This window comes from Nuphar pumila, chromosome 6 (assembly GCF_984573655.1).
Source record: "Nuphar pumila chromosome 6, dmNupPumi1.hap1.1, whole genome shotgun sequence".
NCBI lineage: Eukaryota > Viridiplantae > Streptophyta > Magnoliopsida > Nymphaeales > Nymphaeaceae > Nuphar > Nuphar pumila.
Genome location: NC_143254.1, coordinates 110861755 through 110884269, shown reverse-complemented (window position 1 = coordinate 110884269; position 22515 = coordinate 110861755). Strand labels below are relative to the sequence as shown.

The following is a 22515-nucleotide window of genomic DNA, read 5'->3' as shown; positions in this document are numbered from 1 at the left end:
TTCTCTTATATACTTGATTTTGAATATATGATTGTATTCAAAATGTGCAGGTTCATTTCGAATGAATGATTGTATGAGCTGGTTAATTTTTTAATAAATAAAAATTGAGATTATTTAAGCAGGTTCATTTTTTGAATGGATGAAATGAATATATAGATGTGTTGGTTTATTTTAAATGAATGAACAAAATGAATGATTGCATGAGCAAGTTTATTTTAATGGATAAAATGAATGTATGTATAAGCAGGTTCATTTTTCAATGAATAAAATGAATGATTTTATGAGAAGATTAATTTTGAATGAATGCAAACCCCGATTACCTGAGTAGGTTCATTTTTTAGTGGATGAAATGAATATATGAATGTGCAGGTTCATTTCGAATGAATGCATGAAATAAATGATTATACGAGCATGTTCATTTTTTATTGAATGAAATGAATAATTGTATAAGGAGGTTCATTTTTTAATGAACGAAATGAATGATTGTATGAACATATTTATTTTTTAATGGATGAAAACCGAGATTATCTTAGAAGATTCATTTTTTAATGATTGAAATGAATGTATGAATGCATGTGCTCATTTCGAATGAATGAACACAATGAATGATAGGTTATTTTTTAATGGATTGAATGAATGCATGTATAAGCAGATTCATTTTTTAACGAATGAAATGAATGATTGTATGAGCATATTCATTTTTCAATGGATGGAAACCAAGATTATATGAGTATGTTTCTTTTTTAATAGATGAAATGAATGTATGGATGCACATGTTCGTTTTGAATGAATGAACGAAATGAATGATTGTATGAGCACGTTTGTTTTTTAATCGATTCAATGAATGCATGTATAAGCAAGATCGTTTTTTAATGTATTCAAGGCAAAAATCCAATTCTAGACCCATATTCGGAGGCAAAAAATCATATTTTTTGACAAACATTCATAATTGGATCCAATACGATACAGATTATAACATTGGGATAGCAAAAAAATGGTTGTGTATTTTTTTTTATACAAGTTTTATATCATTTTAGTATTTGGATCCAATTCAAGATCCATATGAAAAAAAATCTATGATTTTTTTTTCAAACATTCATAATTGGATTCAATATAATACTAATTATAACATTGGGATAGCAAAAAATGGTTGTGTATTTGCTTTTACACAAGTTTTATATTATTTTAGTAGTTAGATCCAATTTGATATCCATATTTAGGGCAAAAATTCATGATTTTCAACGACCATTTATAATTGAATCTAATATGATACCAATTATAACAATGGGATATCAAAATAATGGTGTTGCACAAGTTTTATATTGTTTTAGTGTTTGGATCCAATACAAGATCCATATCTGAGGTAAAAAAACCATACTAAATATGTTAAAACATGGATATTGGTGTGTAGATCAGGGTGTACGATCCAAAATAAAGTTATCCAGCCCATTATCAATGTGTGTTCAAGTAACACAACCGCATTTGACACTTCAAATAAACGTTGAACTTGGTAGAGATGTTAAAGAATAGCGTGTTCTGTATGTTTTATTCATTCATTCTGTCCAATCTTGGATAAAGCATCAAACAAGCCCTGACATTTTTTTGGACAGAAAGGCTACCGAGCTATCGGCAAAAAAGGTAAGGGAATTATTTTGCCAAAACACACAAGTGGGATGTTTTTGTAAATAGTTAATAAAATAGAAACTATTTGGATAAAAACTTTTGTATTTTCTATCTGGTTCATTAGAGTTTAGACTGTGGAAGCAGTAGAGTTCAGATTTTAAAGTGTTTACTTTTGGTTCCATATCAAAGATGCACAGAGGGGAGTCTTCCCTCCGTGCCTATAAAAACCCGCTAACTCCTCTAGATTCTCTACAGTTGGCTTCACATTAAAAAGATCGGGCTTGGAAGGTGCACGATAAATATGGAAAATAAAGTGTTTTATCACGTTTTGTTAAAAGAAAAACTATGATATAAACATGAAGAAAAATTCTCTCATGATAAATAGGATCACTAGTATGCAAAACATTTACCAATTCCACCATGTTTTAGAGCACTGATCCCATCTTCCATCATTAACACGCCCATCAATAGCATTGATCTATGACCCACATCTATAGAATTGCCAAAAACAAAATGAGTCCCAAGTATGGGAATATGCAAATATGTTCCTTCAGCATTATTATCACACTAATAGGTTAGTTAATTGTTACTATTTACTTACTGTATTAAGATGCAAATCATTGAGAGAAAAAACATTCACAAGACACTTGGATTAGGACACTATTTTTCAGTGTTTTTTCTTTCATTTGATTTCAAAAACTCGTATTTAGTACGTTTTCCTTCAAGTAATTGGCTATGTTCAACTGTCACTGACTCATCACATCAAGCGCTTAGATTTCCTTAGTTTCAATCTAAAGCCTGGTTTATTCATTTAGTTCTTTGGATTGGAGACCAAACAAGCAAAGAAGAATTATAGTTCGTTCTGCTTTCAAAGATAGTGATTGGTTCATTCTGTCCTGAACATGTAAATCAAAATAGCCTTTAGGATCTATGTAAGTTTATTGTTTCTCTTTGACCTATTGCTTGATTTATGTTTGTTATCTCTTTGACCCTTGCTTGATGAATCCAATTGGATTAGATCAATAAGTTTCAAGAGGTCCTTTTTCATATGGATCTTCCTTTCTAATCATTCAAAAGTATGAGAAAAAAAATCAGGTTTATGTTCTTGGTGGTATTTCTCCTAGTTCTCATTAATGATAATGCTTTCAAAGATGAACCGCAAGGGATGGCACACATGCCTTGTGGACAAGGCGATACGTGGAGCAGATCCGGTGATCGGGCTCAGGCCATACAAAACACAAAAAACTGCTGTGCATGTAGTGATTTTCTGTGTTTTGTGTTTTACACAGAAAATCATGCCTCAGTGTTAGGGCAGAGCATACATCATGTCCCCATTTAGAACCACGACCTGTGTGTGCCCCTCCTGCAAGCTGGAGGCTCCCCGGGGGGCGGTGGGGTGCCCTCGGAGTTTTATGCATAAGCACAGCCAGGTCACCTGACACCAACCAGGTTTCTTAAAGAGTAATAAATAAATAAAAAATATTGCTGACAAAGTTACGTGAAAAGATCAGGTGCAATATGATTGCACAAATATCTGTGAATTAAACACCTGCTCACCCTTCATCTTGGGGAAGTGTAGGGTCCAAGACCTGATGGAGGGAGATCGGGTGCTTAATGCACAATTTTTGTGCAATCATATTGCACTCGATCAGGGCTCCAAAGTTACCAGATAGAAAAAGGTGGGTGGGCCCATTAAGTGACCCGGTTCTCCGCCAGGGTTAAAAACATAGACCATTTCAATAAGAAAAAAATCATCACTTGAAAACTTTGTTTCAACCCTTCTGAAAGGCCAAACATATAAACAAGTGTCACGGCCAGGGTTAACAAGAGCCCAGATCGGGTGCAATATGATTGCACAAAATTTTGTGCATTAAAAACTCCATCCCCCTACATCAGGTCTTGGGTCCCACACCTGACAGGCCTTGTCCCCAAGATGGAGGGTGATCAGGTGCTTGACGCACAAATATTTGTGCAATCATCTTTTCATGGGTTACCAACGGGGGGCCCCGCTTGTCTGGTAGGAGCAGCTAGTGCACATCACCTTGTGTTGGGAGGTTGCAAAACCCAATGGCATAGTTGTATAACTGGTAAGGGTCTGACTAACCCCAGCTTGCCTTTCAATAAAAAAAGTGTCATGGCATAGATTGTACTTGAATCATTGCACGTTTTTTACAGACACTGCATGTTTATATGCAACAATTGCCTATAATACATGGGTTTTTTTTCATTCTTTTTGTATGGATACTTAAATTAAATATCATCAACATTGATTACCTGCTCAATAATATCTATACAGGAGCCAATGGATTTACCCATTGACATAGCCTCACCCAATTTGGACCGTGCTCCTTCATGTCGCCGGAGGATCATGGCCGTATTCAACACAGCCCATCTTACCTGAGAATCAGCCTTCTTTTGAGTGAATCCTAGGCTCTTGAACAATCTATCCAACTGCTCTTGAAAAAAAAAAGATGAATAGTTAGTCAGAAGCACTAAACTAATTATGGATATTAAGACTTCCAACACAACCTTGTCAATGTCTGCAAGGCCACCTTCAGCAAGTCCAAACAGAAGGTACTCTGTCACAACACCTGCCAGAGCTATGCACGAAAACCTATTCAAAGTCTGTAGAATGAACGTAAGTATTCCAGGCTCCAAAAATCATGAAACAATCATCTCAATGTAATAATGCATCATTTGATAGTGACCACCATTATGCTCAATAACCAAAGGCTGCACATTGCATCAACTTGTAAGTGAAAATGAAGCAAGTGCAGAGTCCATGACTTAACCTAATAATATAATGACAAACTATGTTGCTTTGATTAAAGAGTTTTAGATGATATAGTGACATTTAGTCCCTTTGGTTGAAGGACTTTACATGACCCTACGGGATCTGTAGGCTGCACAATGCATTATCCGTCACTTAGCCTAATTATATAATGACAAACTATGTCCCACTAATTGAAGGGTTTTAGGTGATATAGAGGCCTAGTATGCCCCTTTGATTGAATGGATTTACATGACCCTAGGGGATCTGTAATCCAACATTTTATTCTTTGATCCCAAACCCAGTACCGCAAAATCTTATTTGATACAAAGCTATCAACAATACCATATGATATCTTAGTACGCAAGTGAAACCAGACATTTAGCTCTTTGTCAGTCACACAACTAGCATACTTCAGCAAATAACACTTTACCTGGTCACGTCATTACTATAAAATGCTATACTCAATGTACAATCTCCTTTATGTTCTCTAAGGAGGAATGCATTCTTGGCATGCAGTTGACGGAGGTCACAAGTATAAGTAACTCATGGCTTCATTAGAACTGAATTCACTGTCATTTCTTGGATATTAAGTATTATTTGTAAGATTTTGTTATCTTTGGATGTTCCAAGGCACAATCACACGTGAGAAAGGAGACAGGCGGAATAGGGCTGAACCTCAATTCGCAATGAAGGAGATCGTGAATAGTCCTAAAACGACAGAAAAAATCCTTGTTTTCAATAGAAGAATAATACATCAAGAGGGTAATAATGGAATGCAAAACACATAAAACAACATATCAGCAATAGAACACACTAGAGTAAATTGAATCTGGATCAATGCCTCAACATTTAAACATATCACGTGTTAATAACCTAATACCCTGCCTCAAGTTGTACATGGGTAACACCATGGACAACTTGGACATCAAAAACCAGAATTTTGCCTTGTCAATCCTTTGATAAATAAATCAGCTAATAGATTGCCAGTATCAACAAATCTCACCTCCAATTCCATATTCTCGATATTTCTTCAGATGAAGTGTTGGCTTATTTATATATGATTGGATTTCCTATGGTTAATTGGATTTAAGGATATTTTGTTTGCAATTGATTGTCATAGAACAATATGGATTTAGTAATCCTTTCATTCAAATCATTTAATACAGGTCCAATCTACATTAATTCTGAGGTTGTTGATGCCATTGATTGATATTCAGCTCTAGTACTCAATCTGGCCATTGCCTTTTGTTTTCTATTGTTCCCCGACACCAAGTTTTTTCTAAATAAAAACATGATAACCAAAAAATAAGCCTCTTCACATTTGCATCACCAGCCCAATCAGCATCTAAAAAAGTCATTACAGTCAATACATCTTTTCCTTGAGATCTCTTTTTGTACCAAACCATCTCCAATTGTACACTTTAGGTATCTCAAGATTCTCTTCATAGCCTCCATATGTCCTACTTTGTATTCATGCATGAATTGAGACACTTGATTGACATCATATAAAATATCAAGTCTGGTAAATATAAGTCATTGCAACATCCCAACTATACTACTATATCGAGTAGGATCATTACATAACTCAAGTGCTAATTTATAGGATTAGGAATAAGCAGTGGCTTGCAATCCTTCATACATGTTTTAACCAACAGATCAACTGTATACTTATATTTAATTAGCATAAGCTGGTCTCCATGTATGTCAACTTCTACCCCTAGAAAATACTTTTAACTTTCCCAAGTTTTTTTTAACCTCTTGTTCAAAAAATTCTTAACTTCAACAATGTGTTCATCCGAGCTTCCTATAATAATTATGTTTGGTCAATAATGCTCACGGAAATAAAACATTCATGCAACGTTTTCATCTCTTTATTCATTACTTCAATCCACCTCTTGTTCTTGGTTGCACTTGTTCCTTGATTGGTGGATATTTTATTTCATTTTGAAGAATTCTTAAACTTCATCTCCTCTATGTAGATTTCTTATATTAAGCATGATTTTTGTTTGCTTATTCAAGGTTAGAAAAATTGTCATGAGACATCGTTGTGCATATGATTGCATTATATTCATTCTAAGATTTCATCTCCTTTATTGGATTTAATTTGAAACTTTATTTTTTTCAAATTGGTTCCTATATATGAACTCACTTATTTGGAAATTAATTTCCGTGAGCATTATTGCCTTTTATGAAATTTGTTTTGTCTATCACAGATTCTTATATGCATCATTTGTTTTTGGCCTTGTTATTGGGACAGAGTTAGCCGTTGAAGTGAGTTATGTGTGTATCTCAAGTCATCTTATCAATTTGTAATTATCAAAGTTTATGAGTGTCATGTTGACACATGTCTTAGTTCTTATTGATAGTTGATTGGCCTCTAGATCCATGAATTGCCTTTATTGAACTAGAGATGTTTGTTGGGGTGAGTTGTGTGCACCTCAATTTGTGTTAATTTAGATTGTCAGGTTGTAGTCTGACTCTAACTAATGATTGTTTGATCTCTGGTTATTTGAGTATAGTGTATCGCTCATTTGTTTATTTGGCCATTGTTATTATGGATGCTTATAATTATAATTATCTGTGATGGTTATCTATTTTTGAAACCATGGTGTTTCAAAAGATTGTTAAAATTGATATCATTATTCTTCTTGGTGACAATAGTTATTTTCTTACAAGCCCTCTTACCTCATATGTTTTCCATGTGAAATTGTCTACGAAGAGACAATACGCATACAAGCATAAATACTTTATAAAAGAAGTGCACGAAAGCACTCTCACAACACTTGAACAAAATACGCAAAAAGCGTATAAATAATAAACATGCAACAATGCATGTATTTCATAAAATGGAAGCAAATGTTTGAGACTCTCAAGCTTGTTTTACAACAAGGGGAAACACCCCTATTTATACAAGAGCAATGGGGTGCAAAGGGGGGCTCCCCAAAGGAGTCGTTGGGGGCCCCCAACGACTCTATTGGGGGGACCCCCAATGCACCTTTTACAAAAAATAAAAATAAAAATTAAAAAGAAAGGATTACAAAAAAATAAGAAAAGAAATACAACATATTCCAAATGGAATATGCGCAAAATGTGAAATGACAGAAATACCCTTTTGGGTAAAAGAGAAAAAGGAAAAAATATATAAATATATATATACTTATATATAGAGAGATATGTATACATATAAAATATGTATATGTATCTCTATGTATATAAGTATATATATTTATACTTACAATAATGTTTTTTAGTATACATTTTAACACCCCCCTCAAACTTACGGTGTGATAACCGCAAGTTTGTCAAGAAGAAAATGAAATTTGGGCGAACAAAGAGCTTTGGTGAAGAAGTCCGCAAGTTGATACTCAGACGTCACGTATGGTAAGTCAATGACCTTCTTCAAGTATTCTTCCCTGACATAATGGCAGTCCATCTCTATATGCTTTGTTCGCTCGTGAAAGGTGTGATTTTTGGCAATATAGATTTCACTTTTATTGTCACAGCATAGCTTTGTTGGCTCTCTGATAAGCACACCCATATCTTCCAAAAGGCGTCGAATCCATACAATTTTCATGGTAGTGGATGCCATGGCTCTGTATTCGGCTTCAGTGGATGACAGAGAGACCTTCTGTTGTTTTTTACATCGCCATGAGATCAAGGACTCACCTAAGAAAACACAAAAGCCAGTGGTGGAGTGACGGTTACTAGGGTCACCTCCCCAATCTGAGTCAGTATAAGCAAGTAATTTCAATTCAGAAGAAGATGATAGAAATACTCCCTTATTCACAGTTCCCTTCAAATATCTGATGATGCGAAGCACAACACTCATATGAACGGTTGTAGGAGCATGCTCAAACTGACTGGCGATGTGTATAGCATGTGACAAATCAGGTCGAGTAATGCTAAGATACATTAAAGAACCTACCAACTGCCTGTAAGGAGTAGGATCGGTTAAAGGAACACCATCGTCAATCTTCATTTTTGCTCCCACAACTTCAGGAGTTTCGCATACTTTGTCATCAGAAATCCCTGATCTGTCAATAATCTCACAAGCAAGTTTAGACTGGGATAAAAAATAACCATGTTGCGAATAGGCAACCTCAATTCCAAGAAAATATATCAGAAAACCCAAGTTTGACATCTCAAATTTTGAAGTCAAGACGGATTTAATACCCTTGACTCCTTGGACATCATCACCTGTAATTAACATGTCATCAACATAGAGTAATAATATTACAATCCCTGCATTAGATTTTCTAGTAAATAAAGCAGTGTCAGTATAACATGATGAGAAACCATTTTCCAGCATTACACTGGTAAATCTGTCATACCAGGCTTTGGGAGCCTGTTTCAAGCCATAGAGGGCCTTTCGAAGACGAAGAACTTTATCTTTAGGAATCTTCATGCCTGGTGGAGCATCCATATACACCTCTTCGTTAAGATCACCATTTAAAAAAGCATTTTTCACATCCATTTGAAAAATGTTCCAATTTTTAATAGATGCAATAGTAATAAGACATCTAACTGTAACCATTCAGGCTACAGGAGCAAAAGTTTTTTCATAATCAATCACATACTCCTGCCCATACCCTTTTGCAACTAAGCGAGCTTTATACCTTTCCAGGGATCCGTCGCTCTTAGTTTTAACCTTGAAAACCCATCGGCAACCTATAGTTTTCTTTCTTATGGGTAGAGTTTGGAAATCCCAAGTTTCAGCCCTTTTAAGAGCATTAAGTTCATTTTGCATGGCTTCTTGCCATTCTATACATTTTTTAGCTTCTTCAAAATTCTTTGGCTCAAAGTAAGAGTGAATGGCACTAAGACAAGCCCTATACCGGGGTGAAAAGGAATCAAAAGAGACAAAATGAGTTGGAGGTCTCCTATTCGTCTCAGATCTTCGGTGATCGAGAGCAGGAACAAGCTCACTATATTGGTCAATGGCACTTCTAAAGGTGTCCTGGTTTCTACGTGAGTAGGTTATGGGGTCACTTGAAATCCGGTTTTCTTGTTCATTGAGAGGGTTATGTTCTTCAACATCACCATCATTTTCCTCATCATGGTTTGATGATACATCATCATCACTAGATATATCATCATTACTAGTCAATAAGTCAAAAAGGAATGAGTAGTCAAAATTTTCTTATTGAGAAACATTTTTCTCAAATCCACTTTCATTTTCTAAAAACGTTACATTTCTAGAAACATATAACTTATCATCTCAAAGATCATAGCAACGAAACCTTTTTTGAGTTTCGGAATACCCAAGAAAGGCGCAGGGGATAGCTTTGGGAGAGAGCTTGTCATTTTTATCTGTAAGTAAAAAGCACTTGCACCCAAAAACTCGTAACCTATTATAATCAGGTTCAAGCTTATATAAGATCTCAAAGGGGGATATTTTCCCTAATATCCTAGATGGTAAACGATTTATCAGATAAACAGAAGCAAGAGCTGCTTCAGCCCAAAAAAATTTAGGAATGTTTTGGGAAATAAGAAGGGTCCTAGTGGTCTCAATGATGAGTTTGTATTTTCTTTCGGCCAACCCATTCTGTTGAGGGGTTTTAGGACGACCTTTGGTGAATAATTCCGTGATCTTCAAGATATACTTTAAATTGGTTGGAGAGATATTCTCCTCCAGAATCACTTCTAAAAATCTTTATATTACTGTTGAATTGATTCTTGATCATTGAATGGAAGGTTTTAAAACATGTAAAAACTTTATGTTTGAACTTAAGAAAATAGATCCATGAATATCTGGAGAAATCATCCACAAAAATAACATAATAAGAAAAGCCTCCTTTTGAAACAACAGGTGCGGGTCCCCAAACATCGGAATGAACAATTTCGAAGGTTTTAAATGAGAACATAGTTCTTTGCTCAAAAGGTAAACTTTGCATTTTTCCGAGAATACAATCATTACAAGAAAAAGAACTTTTACATAGATCCTTCGCAAAATGTAAATAAGATAACTTGGTGATATTAGGATGACCAAGTCTCTTGTGCCACATATTTATATCTTTGTTCCGGGCAACATTACAAAAAGATTTTGGAACTTGGAGAGATTTCATATAGTATAGTTCTCCCTTTCTAAAGTCTTCTCCAATCAATTTCCCGGACCGGTGATCCTGTATTAAACATTTATCACATGAAAATTTAATATCGCAACCATGGTCCGAGAGTTGAGAAACAGAGAAAAGGTTTAAATTTAGTTTAGGTATAAATCTAATTTTTGGAATGAAAAAATTTTGAGTTTCAAAATTACCTATTCCTTTAATTTCAAGAGAGGTTCCATCCGCAGTGGAAACAAAGGATGGAGAAACATTTTTTGAGTAATCGGAAAGTGAAAACATGTTTGGGGACATATGAAAAGATGCACCTGAGTCCAAAATCCAAGAGACTTTACCTGGGATGGAAGAAGTAGACACGGCGGCACCGGATGTAGCTCCCTTGAGAAGAGGTTGAAGGGCTTTCACTATTTGATTTAAAGAGAGTGACCCATTTGATGATGCATCTTTCTTTTGTGGTACACTGGTGGTAGCCATGGCGAGAAGCTTCTTCCATTTGGGACATATGGGCTTGATATGCCCCGGTTCTTTACAAAAATGACAAATAATCTTGCTATAGTCCCTCTTTTCTCTTTGTCCACCATCTCCTCCTTGATTTTGTGATTTGAAATGAGGAGAACGATAGGTCTTTACATTATTTCTGGGTCTTGATACGGCATTGACCTCATTGTTTTCTTCATAATTACAAGAAACCGCAAGAACATTTGGTCCTTGTTTACATAAACTCATACGAGTCTCCTCACCACTTAATTTGGTGAGAACATCTTCAAGAGAGGGAGGAGTAAATGAGGATAGCCGCCATCGATAGGGTTTTAAGTTAACCCGACTCGAGAAGGGGATTTTGAGAAAACCCCTTCTCGAGCGCCGCAACACCTTCCCCCCCTCCACCTTCGTTTTCGGGGAGATTAGGGGAAACCCATCGGGGTTTCCCCATTCATCGCCCCCCCTGAGGCTTTTAAAAGCACTGCAGGGGGGCGGTGGAGGGCACACAACCCTTCGCCCTCAGCACGCCGCCCTCGATCTCCTCGCGACGACCCCCTCCTCCTTCTCTGCGCTCGCCACCGCCGCCGTCGCTGCGCCCCACGCCGACGCCGGCCACCGCCTCCCAGGTACGCCACTTCCCCTCCTCCCTCTTCTCTTCCTCACCCCCCCTCTCCGTCACCTCGCCGGGAGGCCGACAGGCGGCTCACAGCCCCTGCCGCGGCCTCCCACCTTCCCTGTGCCCATCGGGGGGCCCGACAGGTGGCCTATGGGGCCCCTGTCGTCCCCTCTTCCCTCTGGGGGTGCGCCGGAGTGCCGGCAGGGGACCAATGGCCCCTGCGACACCCCCTCACCCCTATGGGTGATAGGGAAACCGACGGGAGGTCGGTTGCCCTCCCTGTCACCCCCGCCCCGATCTCTCTTTTTCTGGCAGGGGTCAGTCCCCCTGCCACCCCTAGATCACCTGTAGGCAGGGGCAATGCCCCTGCCGCTTCATGTTTCCCGGCAGGCAGGAGCTCGCCCTGCTGCCTCTGGGGTTTTGGCGCGTAGGGGTAGTGCCCCTGCCGCCTTCCTATCTCGGCTGGCAGGGGCAATGCCCCTGTCGCCCTTTGTTTTGTTGGGCTGGCAGGGACTCACCCCCCTGCCGCCTCTTGGCTTCTAGGAGGGCAGGGGATAACCCCCCTGCTGCCCCTTGATTCTCTGCACGCAGGGGCTTGTCCCCCTGTCACTCCCCCCCCCCCCCCCCCGTCCCGAGCTCTCTCCCTCTCTCTGTCGGCAGGGGCTGGCCCCTGCCTCCTTGCTGCTGTCGGCAGGGGCTAGCCCTGTCGTCTCGTGGCTGTCGACAGGGGCTGCCTCCCCTGCCGCATCGATGCTGCCGGCAGGGGCTGGTCCCCTATCGTCTCGTGTTGTCGGCAGGGGCTGGCCCCCCTGCCGTTTCGTGGCTGTCGGCAGGGGCTCAGCCCCTGCTGTTTCGTTGCGGTCGGCAGGGGCTCAGCCCCTGCCGCTTCGCTGCTGTCGGCAGGGGTAGGCCCCCTGCCGCCTCGATGTTTTTGACAGTGGCTCATTCCCTGTCGCCCCGTTGTCGTCGGTGCCGCCTTCGCATAATTCTACCCTTGCCCCGTTGCACCATTAATTATATTAACATAATTGAATATTTAACACTCTTGCATATTTACGCAACAAGTCCCGATCGTGCTCCGCTGCTCAACCCTCGTATTATCCTCACGCGTAGGCGTACGCAGCTGCACGACATCCCAAGGTAGGGTAAGTCGCACAAAGGGCAATTGATGAACCTAATTAAGTTAAAATAATTAAGATGTCCATGCTGGATATACTTGGATTTATATTGCTTCTGTATTGCATATTTTCTTGTCTGCATAATTATGAGTTCGGGTACGGTTGTACTCTTCGAGTATTAATTTGCGTATTTGCTTATGTGGTTGAAGGTGGTTTCGTACTTTTTGCAATACTCATGCCCTTAATTGCTTGCATATATACTTGTATGTACGTTCCTATGGGTCGATGTACAATTTCATTCTTCGATCATTATTTTGCATAGTTGCTTATGAGTTGAGGTGTGGTTTCGTATTTCTTGAAATACATATGCCCTTGTTTGTTTGCATACATTTTTGCCTGCATGTTTCATTTGAGTAAGGTACGACTTCGTGTCTCGTATATTACTTATGACCTTATGTGTTTGCCTATCTAACTGGTCAAGGTATGGTTTTGGTACCTCGTGTGTTACTTATGTGCGTTTCGCTCGATGTGCGGCATTGCAAGTCGAGAGTTGCTTGTTGTCAGGTTATAACCTGCATATGCTCATATTTATGGTAAATATGTACTTACATAAACGTAGTCTTGTGCCTATCCTGATATCACTTGTTTTCAAAACACTAGAAGTTGTGTTTGTGCGTTGTAGTTCTTTAAAAGCGAGTTTCCTTCTGTCAACCCAGTGCTCTTCAAATTGCACAGCTTTTGCAAAGTTAAGTTTTAGGTCTTGCAGGATTGCGAAGTCACATTTGGCCCCTCCCAAGTCCACACACTTGGGAGAAATGTTTTATAACCTTGATTCAAGTTGCGGCTCATTTTGAATAACCCCGATCAGGGGCATGAGCATATGAATGAGTGGGGTTCTGTTGAAGGACCCATTTTTTATGTATTAATCTAGTGTCACATGTCGATACTAAGATAAATTTTGGATGTAAGATTGATAGTGTTGTGTCTTGTGTGAATGACTTAATGTGGCATTATGGCTTTTAAGGATGAATCGTGCCAAATGAGCACTCCTATATTTTTTTTGAATTGTTATGAGTTGTGTGTTGGGTATTCCTTTTGAGAAGCCCACAGACCTCCCTGGTTCAGTATAGCGTACTTTTAAACATGCACAACATGTTAAGTACTTTGTTGATCGGACGAGAGATCCGAGATGACCTTGCATCATGAAATATGAAAAATGTTGTTGAAGTGAATTCAAAACTTATCTTGCCAGGCTGTGTTGTATTAATTCTTTTGCAGATAATATCTGTTGGGGTTTCTTTTGTGGAACCATATCCCTTTCATCGTAGTCGTACTTATGACATGTACGATCGTACTTTTTGACAAGTACGTCTTCTTACGTTGCGATGATTGGATAAGTAGGTTGTGGCAACCTCGATGAGTGCAAATAACAAAATGTTGTGATCACCTAAATAAGTGATGTTTTCGCCTTCACCGGCAAGATACTCGAGTTGGTCGAAAGACCAGAGTATGTAGAATGGGTCTTCAGTTAACTACCCCTGATGTACTCATTCGAATCGCTGACTCCTGTCAGGAGAGAGGACAGGAAGGTACAAAACTTCGATGGACAGGCCATTAATGGCAGTTACGAGCAAAAGACTCGGTTTCCCCAGTCATCGGAGTTAGGGGAATGGGACTACCATAATTATCCTAGGTGGTAGCTCTCCATGTTTGGGATGCATCCATTGTTTATGCTGCGTTGGGGATTTCTCTCTTGGTCACCGACCGTCCCCTTAGGTGCGGACTCAGTCAGCTATCCGGGTTATCATAAAATACATATCATAATAAACCCCCGGATCAGTCTAGGATGTTTCTAGAGTCGTGCCTTGTGCGTACCCGCTTGGCCAGTTAATATCGAAACATAATTTAAATCTGATCACACAATGTGTTCAGTTATGCACGTATGAAAGTTAGAGGGTACAACAGGTTCAATACTTATGGAATTGTGTGTGTGGTTGATGAAGCATTGTATTTTGCTAGTTAACTTTCTTGTGCAGTGTTTTGCTTGTAATAGTTAGCTTACTTGTGCTAGTAAAATGCTAGTAAAAATTTTAGCATTATGCTCATGATAGTTTGCTCTATGACTCTGCTGAAATTAAATTGCTATATAATTGTCTGTCTACTTGACATATTAAATTATTCTGCTTAATTATGTTCAATTTTGTTATGTTTGTGCACCTACCAGTTTTAGTGAAACTGACCCATTTTATGAGCAGGTTTTGGATAGGTAATACAGTCTACGATGGCACGATGACGTGATGAGATCAAGATAGGGCTCTTTCCCTGACGTTTCGCTCCTGAGGACATGTTGGTAAATTTGATATAAAGTGTGTTTCAAAATTTCTCTTTTATTAAACCGTGAGTTAATAAAACTGTTTTAGTAAGCTTCTTCTTGGTTTCAACAAATGAATTGTCAATTATTGAAACTCTGTTTCTAAACCATTTGATTTCAATGGTTGTGCGGGATTTGACAAAAGGAAAGTTTACGCTGTAATGTGCTCAAGATCCATTGACTTGTGGTTTTAAAAATATCATTTTCCGCTGAATTATTATTTAAACTCTGATTATTGTATGATTTCAAAGCTTTCTAAACTTTTCTAAAAAGTTAAAAGTCCTGGATTTTTGGGGCGTTACAATAGAAGTGACAATCTTATTTGCTCAAATTCCGGTCTTAACCCATTCAAAAAATTGAAGAATCGATTTTCTTCAAGTTGCTTGTGGCGGAGTTCAATTGCCTCTCCACTCCATTTTGGTTCAATCATGGAAAGCTCATCCCAAATGGAGGAAAGGTCGGCAAAATATTCCCTAATAGACATTTCACCTTGAGTAAGGGAGAGGGCCTTCTTTTAAAGGTAATACTTATGGGATAGATCTCTTGATGTATACATTTTCTCGAGATAATGCCAAGCTTCCGATGTTTTTTTTAACTTGATAATGTTGGCATTAATCTTTGTTTTGACAAATGTGAAGAACCAAGAAATAATCTTGAAGTTCTTCATTTCTCATTCGTCGTGCTTCTTGGAGTATTCTTCAAGAGCTTTGATCATTTCCTCTCCCTCAAGAATCTTGATTTCACTTCCGTCCATCACGGTTATTTTGGGTTCCGGTTCCGGTTCCGGAATTGTGCCTTGCACATAACCCCATAATCCTTTACCTTTTATGTGAGCCTCCATGTTCCCGGCCCAAATATGATAGTTGGACTCATTCAACTTAAAGCCAAGAGCGAAGTGAGACTCTTTTCCACCCATTAAGGAGTAAAAAAAAGGAAAAGAGGGCGTACCAACACAATGCTTCAACTTCTAGCTTGCACAAGATCCTTCTAAAATATTTGAGAAGCAAGATCCACCACTTCAACTTCTAAGGATCCGAAGGCACGGTTTTTGAGGCACTCGAAAAAAAGGAAAATCCCACGATCCATAATCACCAACCGTGCTCTGATACCATGTGAAATTGTCTACGAAGAGACAATACGCATACAAGCATAAATACTTTATAAAAGAAGTGCACGAAAGCACTCTCACAACACTTGAACAAAATACGCAAAAAGCGTATAAATAATAAACACGTAATAATGCATGTATTTCATAAAATGAAAGCAAATGCTTGAGACTCTCAAGCTTGTTTTACAACAAGGGGGAACACCCCTATTTATACAAGAGCAATGGGGTGCAAAGGGGGGCTCCCCAAAGGAGTCGTTGGGGAGCCCCCAACGACTCTATTGGGGGGACCCCAATGCACCTTTTACAAAAAATAAAAATAAAAATTAAAAAGAAAGGATTACAAAAAAAATAAGAAAAGAAATACAGCATATTCCAAATGAAATATGCGCAAAATGTGAAATGACAGAAATACCTTTTTGGGTAAAAGAGAAAAAGGGAAAAATAGATAAATATATATACTTATATATAGAGATACGTATACATATAATATATGTATATGTATCTCTATGTATATAAGTATATATATTTATACTTACAATAATGTTTTTGAGTATACATTTTAACACTCTTATTATGCCTCTTATCTAAGTGTCATTATATGTAGACAAGAGTTGTTTATTCACACTTTTGTGTATTTGTTTAGCCCATTAGTGGCATTGTAATTATGCTCTTGTTCTAGTCATTGATACACTTGTTTTGAGTATTCTTATATGTAGACAAGAGATGTTTATTCACACTTTTGTGTGTTTGTTTAGCTCATTAGTGGCATTATGATTTGCTCTTGTTCTAGTCGTTGATACACTTATTTTGAATGTCATTATATATAGAGAAGAGATGTTTATTCACACTTTTGTGTATTTTTTAGCCCATTGGTGGCATTGTGATTATGCTCTTGTTCTAGTTGCTAATACACTTGTTTTGAGTGTCATTATATGCAGACAAGATATGTGGATTCACACTTTTTGTGTGTGTTTTATCCCTTTAGTGGTATTATGGTTATACTCATGTTCGAGTAGCTGATACACTTGATCTTTTAGCATTCGAGGTCTAGTGAGGTGAGTGCTTGTGGTGATCAAACTAGTGTTAAGATTTGCCAATATCATTCATTGTGATTTTTTAAATCTCTCCGTAAAATTTATAAACTTATTTGTTCTTATATGAGAAATGGTTATTGAAATATTTGCATGCATCTTGCATTAAATATGCTTTAGTTGCATGATCAAGGATATTTTAAAATGTGTTCCATGATCGATTATCTTGTGTGTTTTGAATAAGTTTAATTAATGTTTTCTAAGCATTTGTTAATAAAGGATATATTAGTTTTACCTTATGAGTTGGTGTGTATTTTCGTTATGTGTATTCCCAAGGTCCATAAGTGACCATTATCGCATTGATATCTCATTGTAGCCTTTGTGGCATTTCTTTGAGATATTGTTGGTTTCATTAGTTAGTTTTCTAAGCATGTGTCTTAAAAGATCTTCATTGTTATCTCTTAAAATTGGTTCATAGGTGACCTTTTTTTAGTTGTGTGGTTAATATTGCTTCTAAAATATAATAATTAATTGATTTATGAGTATTTGTCTTTTCTTAAATCTATGTTGAATGATTGAAATCATTTCTTGTATCTTTCGCTATGTAAAAATGTTTTCATAATTTATACTCCTTTGTGAGTTATTTCTTTATGGTATTGATGATGTTGAAAATTCATGTCTTATGCATTAATGTGCCTTTTGTGATAGATATATATGTACATGATTCTTATGAATGATTAAAGTGATTAATGACTATAGTGTTTGAAATTAATGATTTTTTCAAAATTAATTCTTACTTTAAATGATTTTGAAAAATGTTAAATTGACTTATTAAATATTTCCTATATATTTTATGTTTTTGTGCTTGGCCATCCTCTCTTCATAATATATAACTAATGTAGTTATTCTTTGAAATCTTCTTGTGATATATATGTGTATAGTTGGGATGTTTTGTTAGCTTTATTTACAATTTTTTCAAGAATTGATGATATTGAATATCCTTTATGTAATGGAGCATATGATTGAGCACCCCTTAAAGAAGCACCAAATGGAAGAACTTGATGAAGTCTATGAAAACATTTTATATAATAGGGTTCTTTTGTAATTGCAAACTTCCAGTGAGTCCCCATAAATTTGAGGAGGGGTGTTAAGATGGATGCCCTTTTCTTTGTATATATATATATATATATATATATATATATATATATATATATCTTAGTCAACCTAGGTTGACTTCTTCTAGCCATTGGAGGCTAGTGCAACAACTAAAATTCTAGTCATTGGACTAGCTTCAATGGCTAGAAGGGTACTCCCTTCTCCCCTTGTTGTCTCTCTTCTCTCCCCTCTTCTTTCTACAAAGGTGTGGGTGTGTGCAAGTGTATGGGTTGAGAGAATAATGGATAGTTTTTAGGTTTTTGTGTTTGTAATGAAGTTGTTTGTAATTTTACATTTCTTCTTTATATTATTTGAATTTCATTCTAAATAAAATTATTTATTTTATAATTCTTGTGTTCCATTGTTACTTCTATGGTGAGTGTGTATTCAAATACATTGTATTTTTTGGTTCTTGGTATCCATTCCCGAGTGCATCGGGATTCGTTCCTTTTTCATGAATGTTGCTCATGGTTGAACAACCTTTCAGTATGATAATTATCAGTTTACAAAGTTTATCACCCAATATAAAATCAAGAAAAAAATGGTAATAATGATGAATCGAGAAAATTAACAGCAGCAACATTTTCTTCTGATGATACATGCCAACTTAACTCACGGCCATTCATCAAACTAAAACATAAACACTAAAAATACCATATAAATGACCATATAAATTTTCTCCTCCATATTATTGCATGACTGTAAGTATGTGTGCATGGGTTTATGTCATGCTAATCTCTCTTTGGAGTAGCATACCAAAATCATTGTGTCATAGGAAATTCTTCTCTTGCTAGCGAGACCAGAATCGAAAGAGCATTGAACAGGTACTGGCATAAACTCAATGCCAGATTCCCCAACAAAATATTGTTTAGTTTAAAAACTTCACAAACTTACTAATCATATTCCTTTGTTATGTTTTGAGTCTCTTATCCAGGGTTTTCAGCACACAGTTTGCCCAAAACTTGGTCGATATACCATGGAATCTGCCTTATGGCATTACAAACCCAGAATGATGACCATTTGAATCATCATCTACTACTACAAAGGAGGGAGTACTATAATAATGTGCATAGACATGTGTGACCCAAAAACACATGCACACCTGCCATGTGCATGCACAAGCACAGGTGATGCGTACATACACATACCCACATGTGCATAGACACACACACAACAAACTTGTCATCAAGAATGCAATCATGAATTCCATAAATAGGAAACTGAAAAGTTTCAGTTGAAAAATAACAACTGTAATTAGTGGTATTTAATAAACCCACCATAGTTTTTGCACTGTTGAATGTATTTGTTACATCTTTGCTTATACTCAACAGGAAATTACTTCAGCTACCTTAAAAACATACCAAGCTTTATTGTTGTAGTCTGAGTGGTTGAAGCTATTTGTTCACGATGGCTTTGTTGTTCGAGATGAGAAACCCCAGATGGGATTTAAACAATAGATGCAATCGAAATGAGGCAATAGTAATCTTTGTAAGTGTATACTGGTTTTTCTGACATACAAGTTTGATAAAAAAGTTACTGCATAGGGATATCTGTTGACACCATGATAAACGCTTGAGAGGCACTTGAAAAGTGGGAAAACTTTGATGGATATATTTACAAAGACTAAAAGCTTGGAGCTTTTCTCAAAATCACCCAAATAATAACAAAAGTCTACTCCCTTCAAACTAAAGTATAATGGCATCTCAGTTAACCTACATAGAAGGAAAAGCTCACCTTAGCAGACATCTTTCCAGAATTAACCTGCACACAAAATAAAACTGTCAACTAAAGCTGGAATACAGTGTTGTTTGATGGAAACCAAAGCAGTGTCTTGCATCTTTTTAGAAGAAAAAAGAATATTTGGCATTATAAGTTTCCAATTTACCTCCCCAAATGAAAAACAAAAAGATATAATGCATAAGTAAATTATCTATTTGACCATTATCATAATAAGATCATGTGTCATGGTTGTCATGAAATGTCACAGTTACTGAGGCATGAAACCAGAAACTAAAAATAAAAATATTTTATTAATAAAGCTCAGAAATGAGTACAGAATGCATTAATATGATCCATTAAGCAAAGAGAAAAAATAATACAAAAAATGCTTAAGAATAATGGAGAAGAAAAATACAAATCTTTAGATATTCTCACAATACATGCTCACACATCTTATACTCACACACACACACACATATATCATACTCATTACATACTCACACACATACACAAATCACATCATATTCACACACCATGTTCACACACACGCACACACTCACTATCCCATTCTCACATACACATCACTGACCCTGACACCCATCATATACATAAATACTCACACAGATACATCTCTTGCACACACGCACACACACAGAGGACTAGCCTAATGGCTAGTTGGAGAGTCCAATGGCCAGTTGGATCTCCTCCAACAGTCCAACTATCCGTTAGGCATAGTCCTAATGGCTAGTTGGGCTTATTAAAAAAAACCTAACAAAAACAAAATATTTGGTAATAGTGATATGACCAAGAAAAAATATGAAATCAAAATTACCTATTCTAATCTACTCTAAAATACATTAAGATACCATATTCTAGGCCTCATAGGTATACCTTTTGTATACCTTAACTAAAAATATAAATATACAATAGACATATTTCTAAGATACCTTGAATACAAAACACATTTCTGTTCACGCTTTGTTCAAACTACAAGGGTATTATTATCATTTTATACAACAGTAGAAAGGGAAGGACTATTTTTGTTTTCCTTCTCTGACTGGGTAGTTTGATCATTTGTAACCATATTGTTACTGCAATAAAGATTAGTAAAAAAAAGGAGATGTATAGACTGTTACTAAGACCCTAATCATGCAGCCCACACCTTCTTCCCATCTCTTCCCACTCTTCTTTTCTCATTTCTATCTAACCCTAAACCTGAGTTGATTACATAGTACACAGACAGGTTAAACAAGGTGTGCCTATAAATGGTTGGAAGTTGAATCCTCTAAGGGTACCACTCCTGCCCTGGTTGTAGGTGCTTAAAATGGAGGAGTATACTGTTGTCAGTAAGGTTGATTTTTAGCTGTCTTTTGTCTGATAGTCTTGTGAGATTTGAACCAGGCACAAGATGGTTATAATTTTTTTCAAGTATTTTCCAGAAAAGTGCATAGCTACAAGCTAGCTATTGCAAAGTTATTGGAATTATTTGTTTAAGAATACGATTGTCCTTCAAGTTAAGATGCACTCTAGTGTCACATGTTTGCAATACTTTAAGTATTAATGTTGGTATAGAATCCTATCAATAAATGCACACATAATGTGATGCTCCCATCATAAAAAATCATTGCAGTCTCAGAATAGCCTCATTAGTTTTCTCCATTCCTTCAATTATCATGGCATCAGAGCAATTGAATCCTACCGTCATGACCAAGGTCTAAGTGCTTCTTTCTTTGCTGAAATAATTTGTTTAGTCCTTTCTCTTCTATTCTACATCTATATTGCTTTCCTTTCTTTTCTTTATAGCTCTGTTTTTCTTAATCCTTTTCCTTCTATTCTATATCTATATTTCCTTCTTTCCTTTTTCATAACTTTGTTCTTGTTTATCTATTTCTAATCTTCTGTTATATATTGGTCTAATTAGAGTGGATCTGCATTTTGATGATCTCTTCTTCTTGATCATACGGGATTAGTTCTAAACCCTTAATCCTCTTCTTTCTTTCTGGCTAAGTGGTCAAAAGCACTAGTCGGAACCTAGGCACCAGCCTCCTAAAAGACCTAGTTGGAGACTAGGCGGGACCAGTCGGCCTAGTCAATATCAAAAAAAGAAAAAATATAAAAATAAAAATTACAATAAGTTCTTAAAAATAATAGAAAATACATATTCAACACAGTTTATGAATTTAAACAACTTAAACTGGAAAAAAAGAATAATTCATGAACTAATCCAAACAATTAAACATAAAAATGTTTCTAACATTCAAGTCCATCAAAACAAATATTTGTTTGGATGCTTCACCTAGAGACACACAAAGGAATAAAATTACTTAAAACAAGAATATAGAAAACATGAAATAATAAAATAATGCAAAACTTAAATATTCCAAAATAGACAATCAAAACATGATTATAATGTTTTACATATTATAAGAACAAACATCAAATACCAATCTTGGTAC

At 36.7% G+C, this 22515-nt stretch overlaps 1 protein-coding gene across 3 annotated transcripts in view; it reads right to left on the bottom strand.

The window, feature by feature from the left end:
* Window positions 1-3738: 3738 nt before the first annotated feature.
* LOC149835707 (stress regulated protein) overlaps window positions 3739-22515 on the bottom strand; it is a 35522-nt gene continuing 16745 nt past the window's right edge. For 2 of the 3 annotated variants that reach the window (XM_090008695.1, XM_090008697.1), the window contains 3 exons: window positions 20075-20101; window positions 4153-4248; window positions 3739-4074 (listed from right to left, as the gene is read on the bottom strand). In XM_090008695.1, coding sequence (XP_089864821.1) covers window positions 3874-4074; window positions 4153-4248; window positions 20075-20101 — 324 coding nt within the window. In that variant the 3' untranslated portion in view covers window positions 3739-3873. The remainder of the gene's footprint in view (window positions 4075-4152; window positions 4249-20074; window positions 20102-22515) is intronic. The other variant, XM_090008696.1, reaches the window with a different exon arrangement.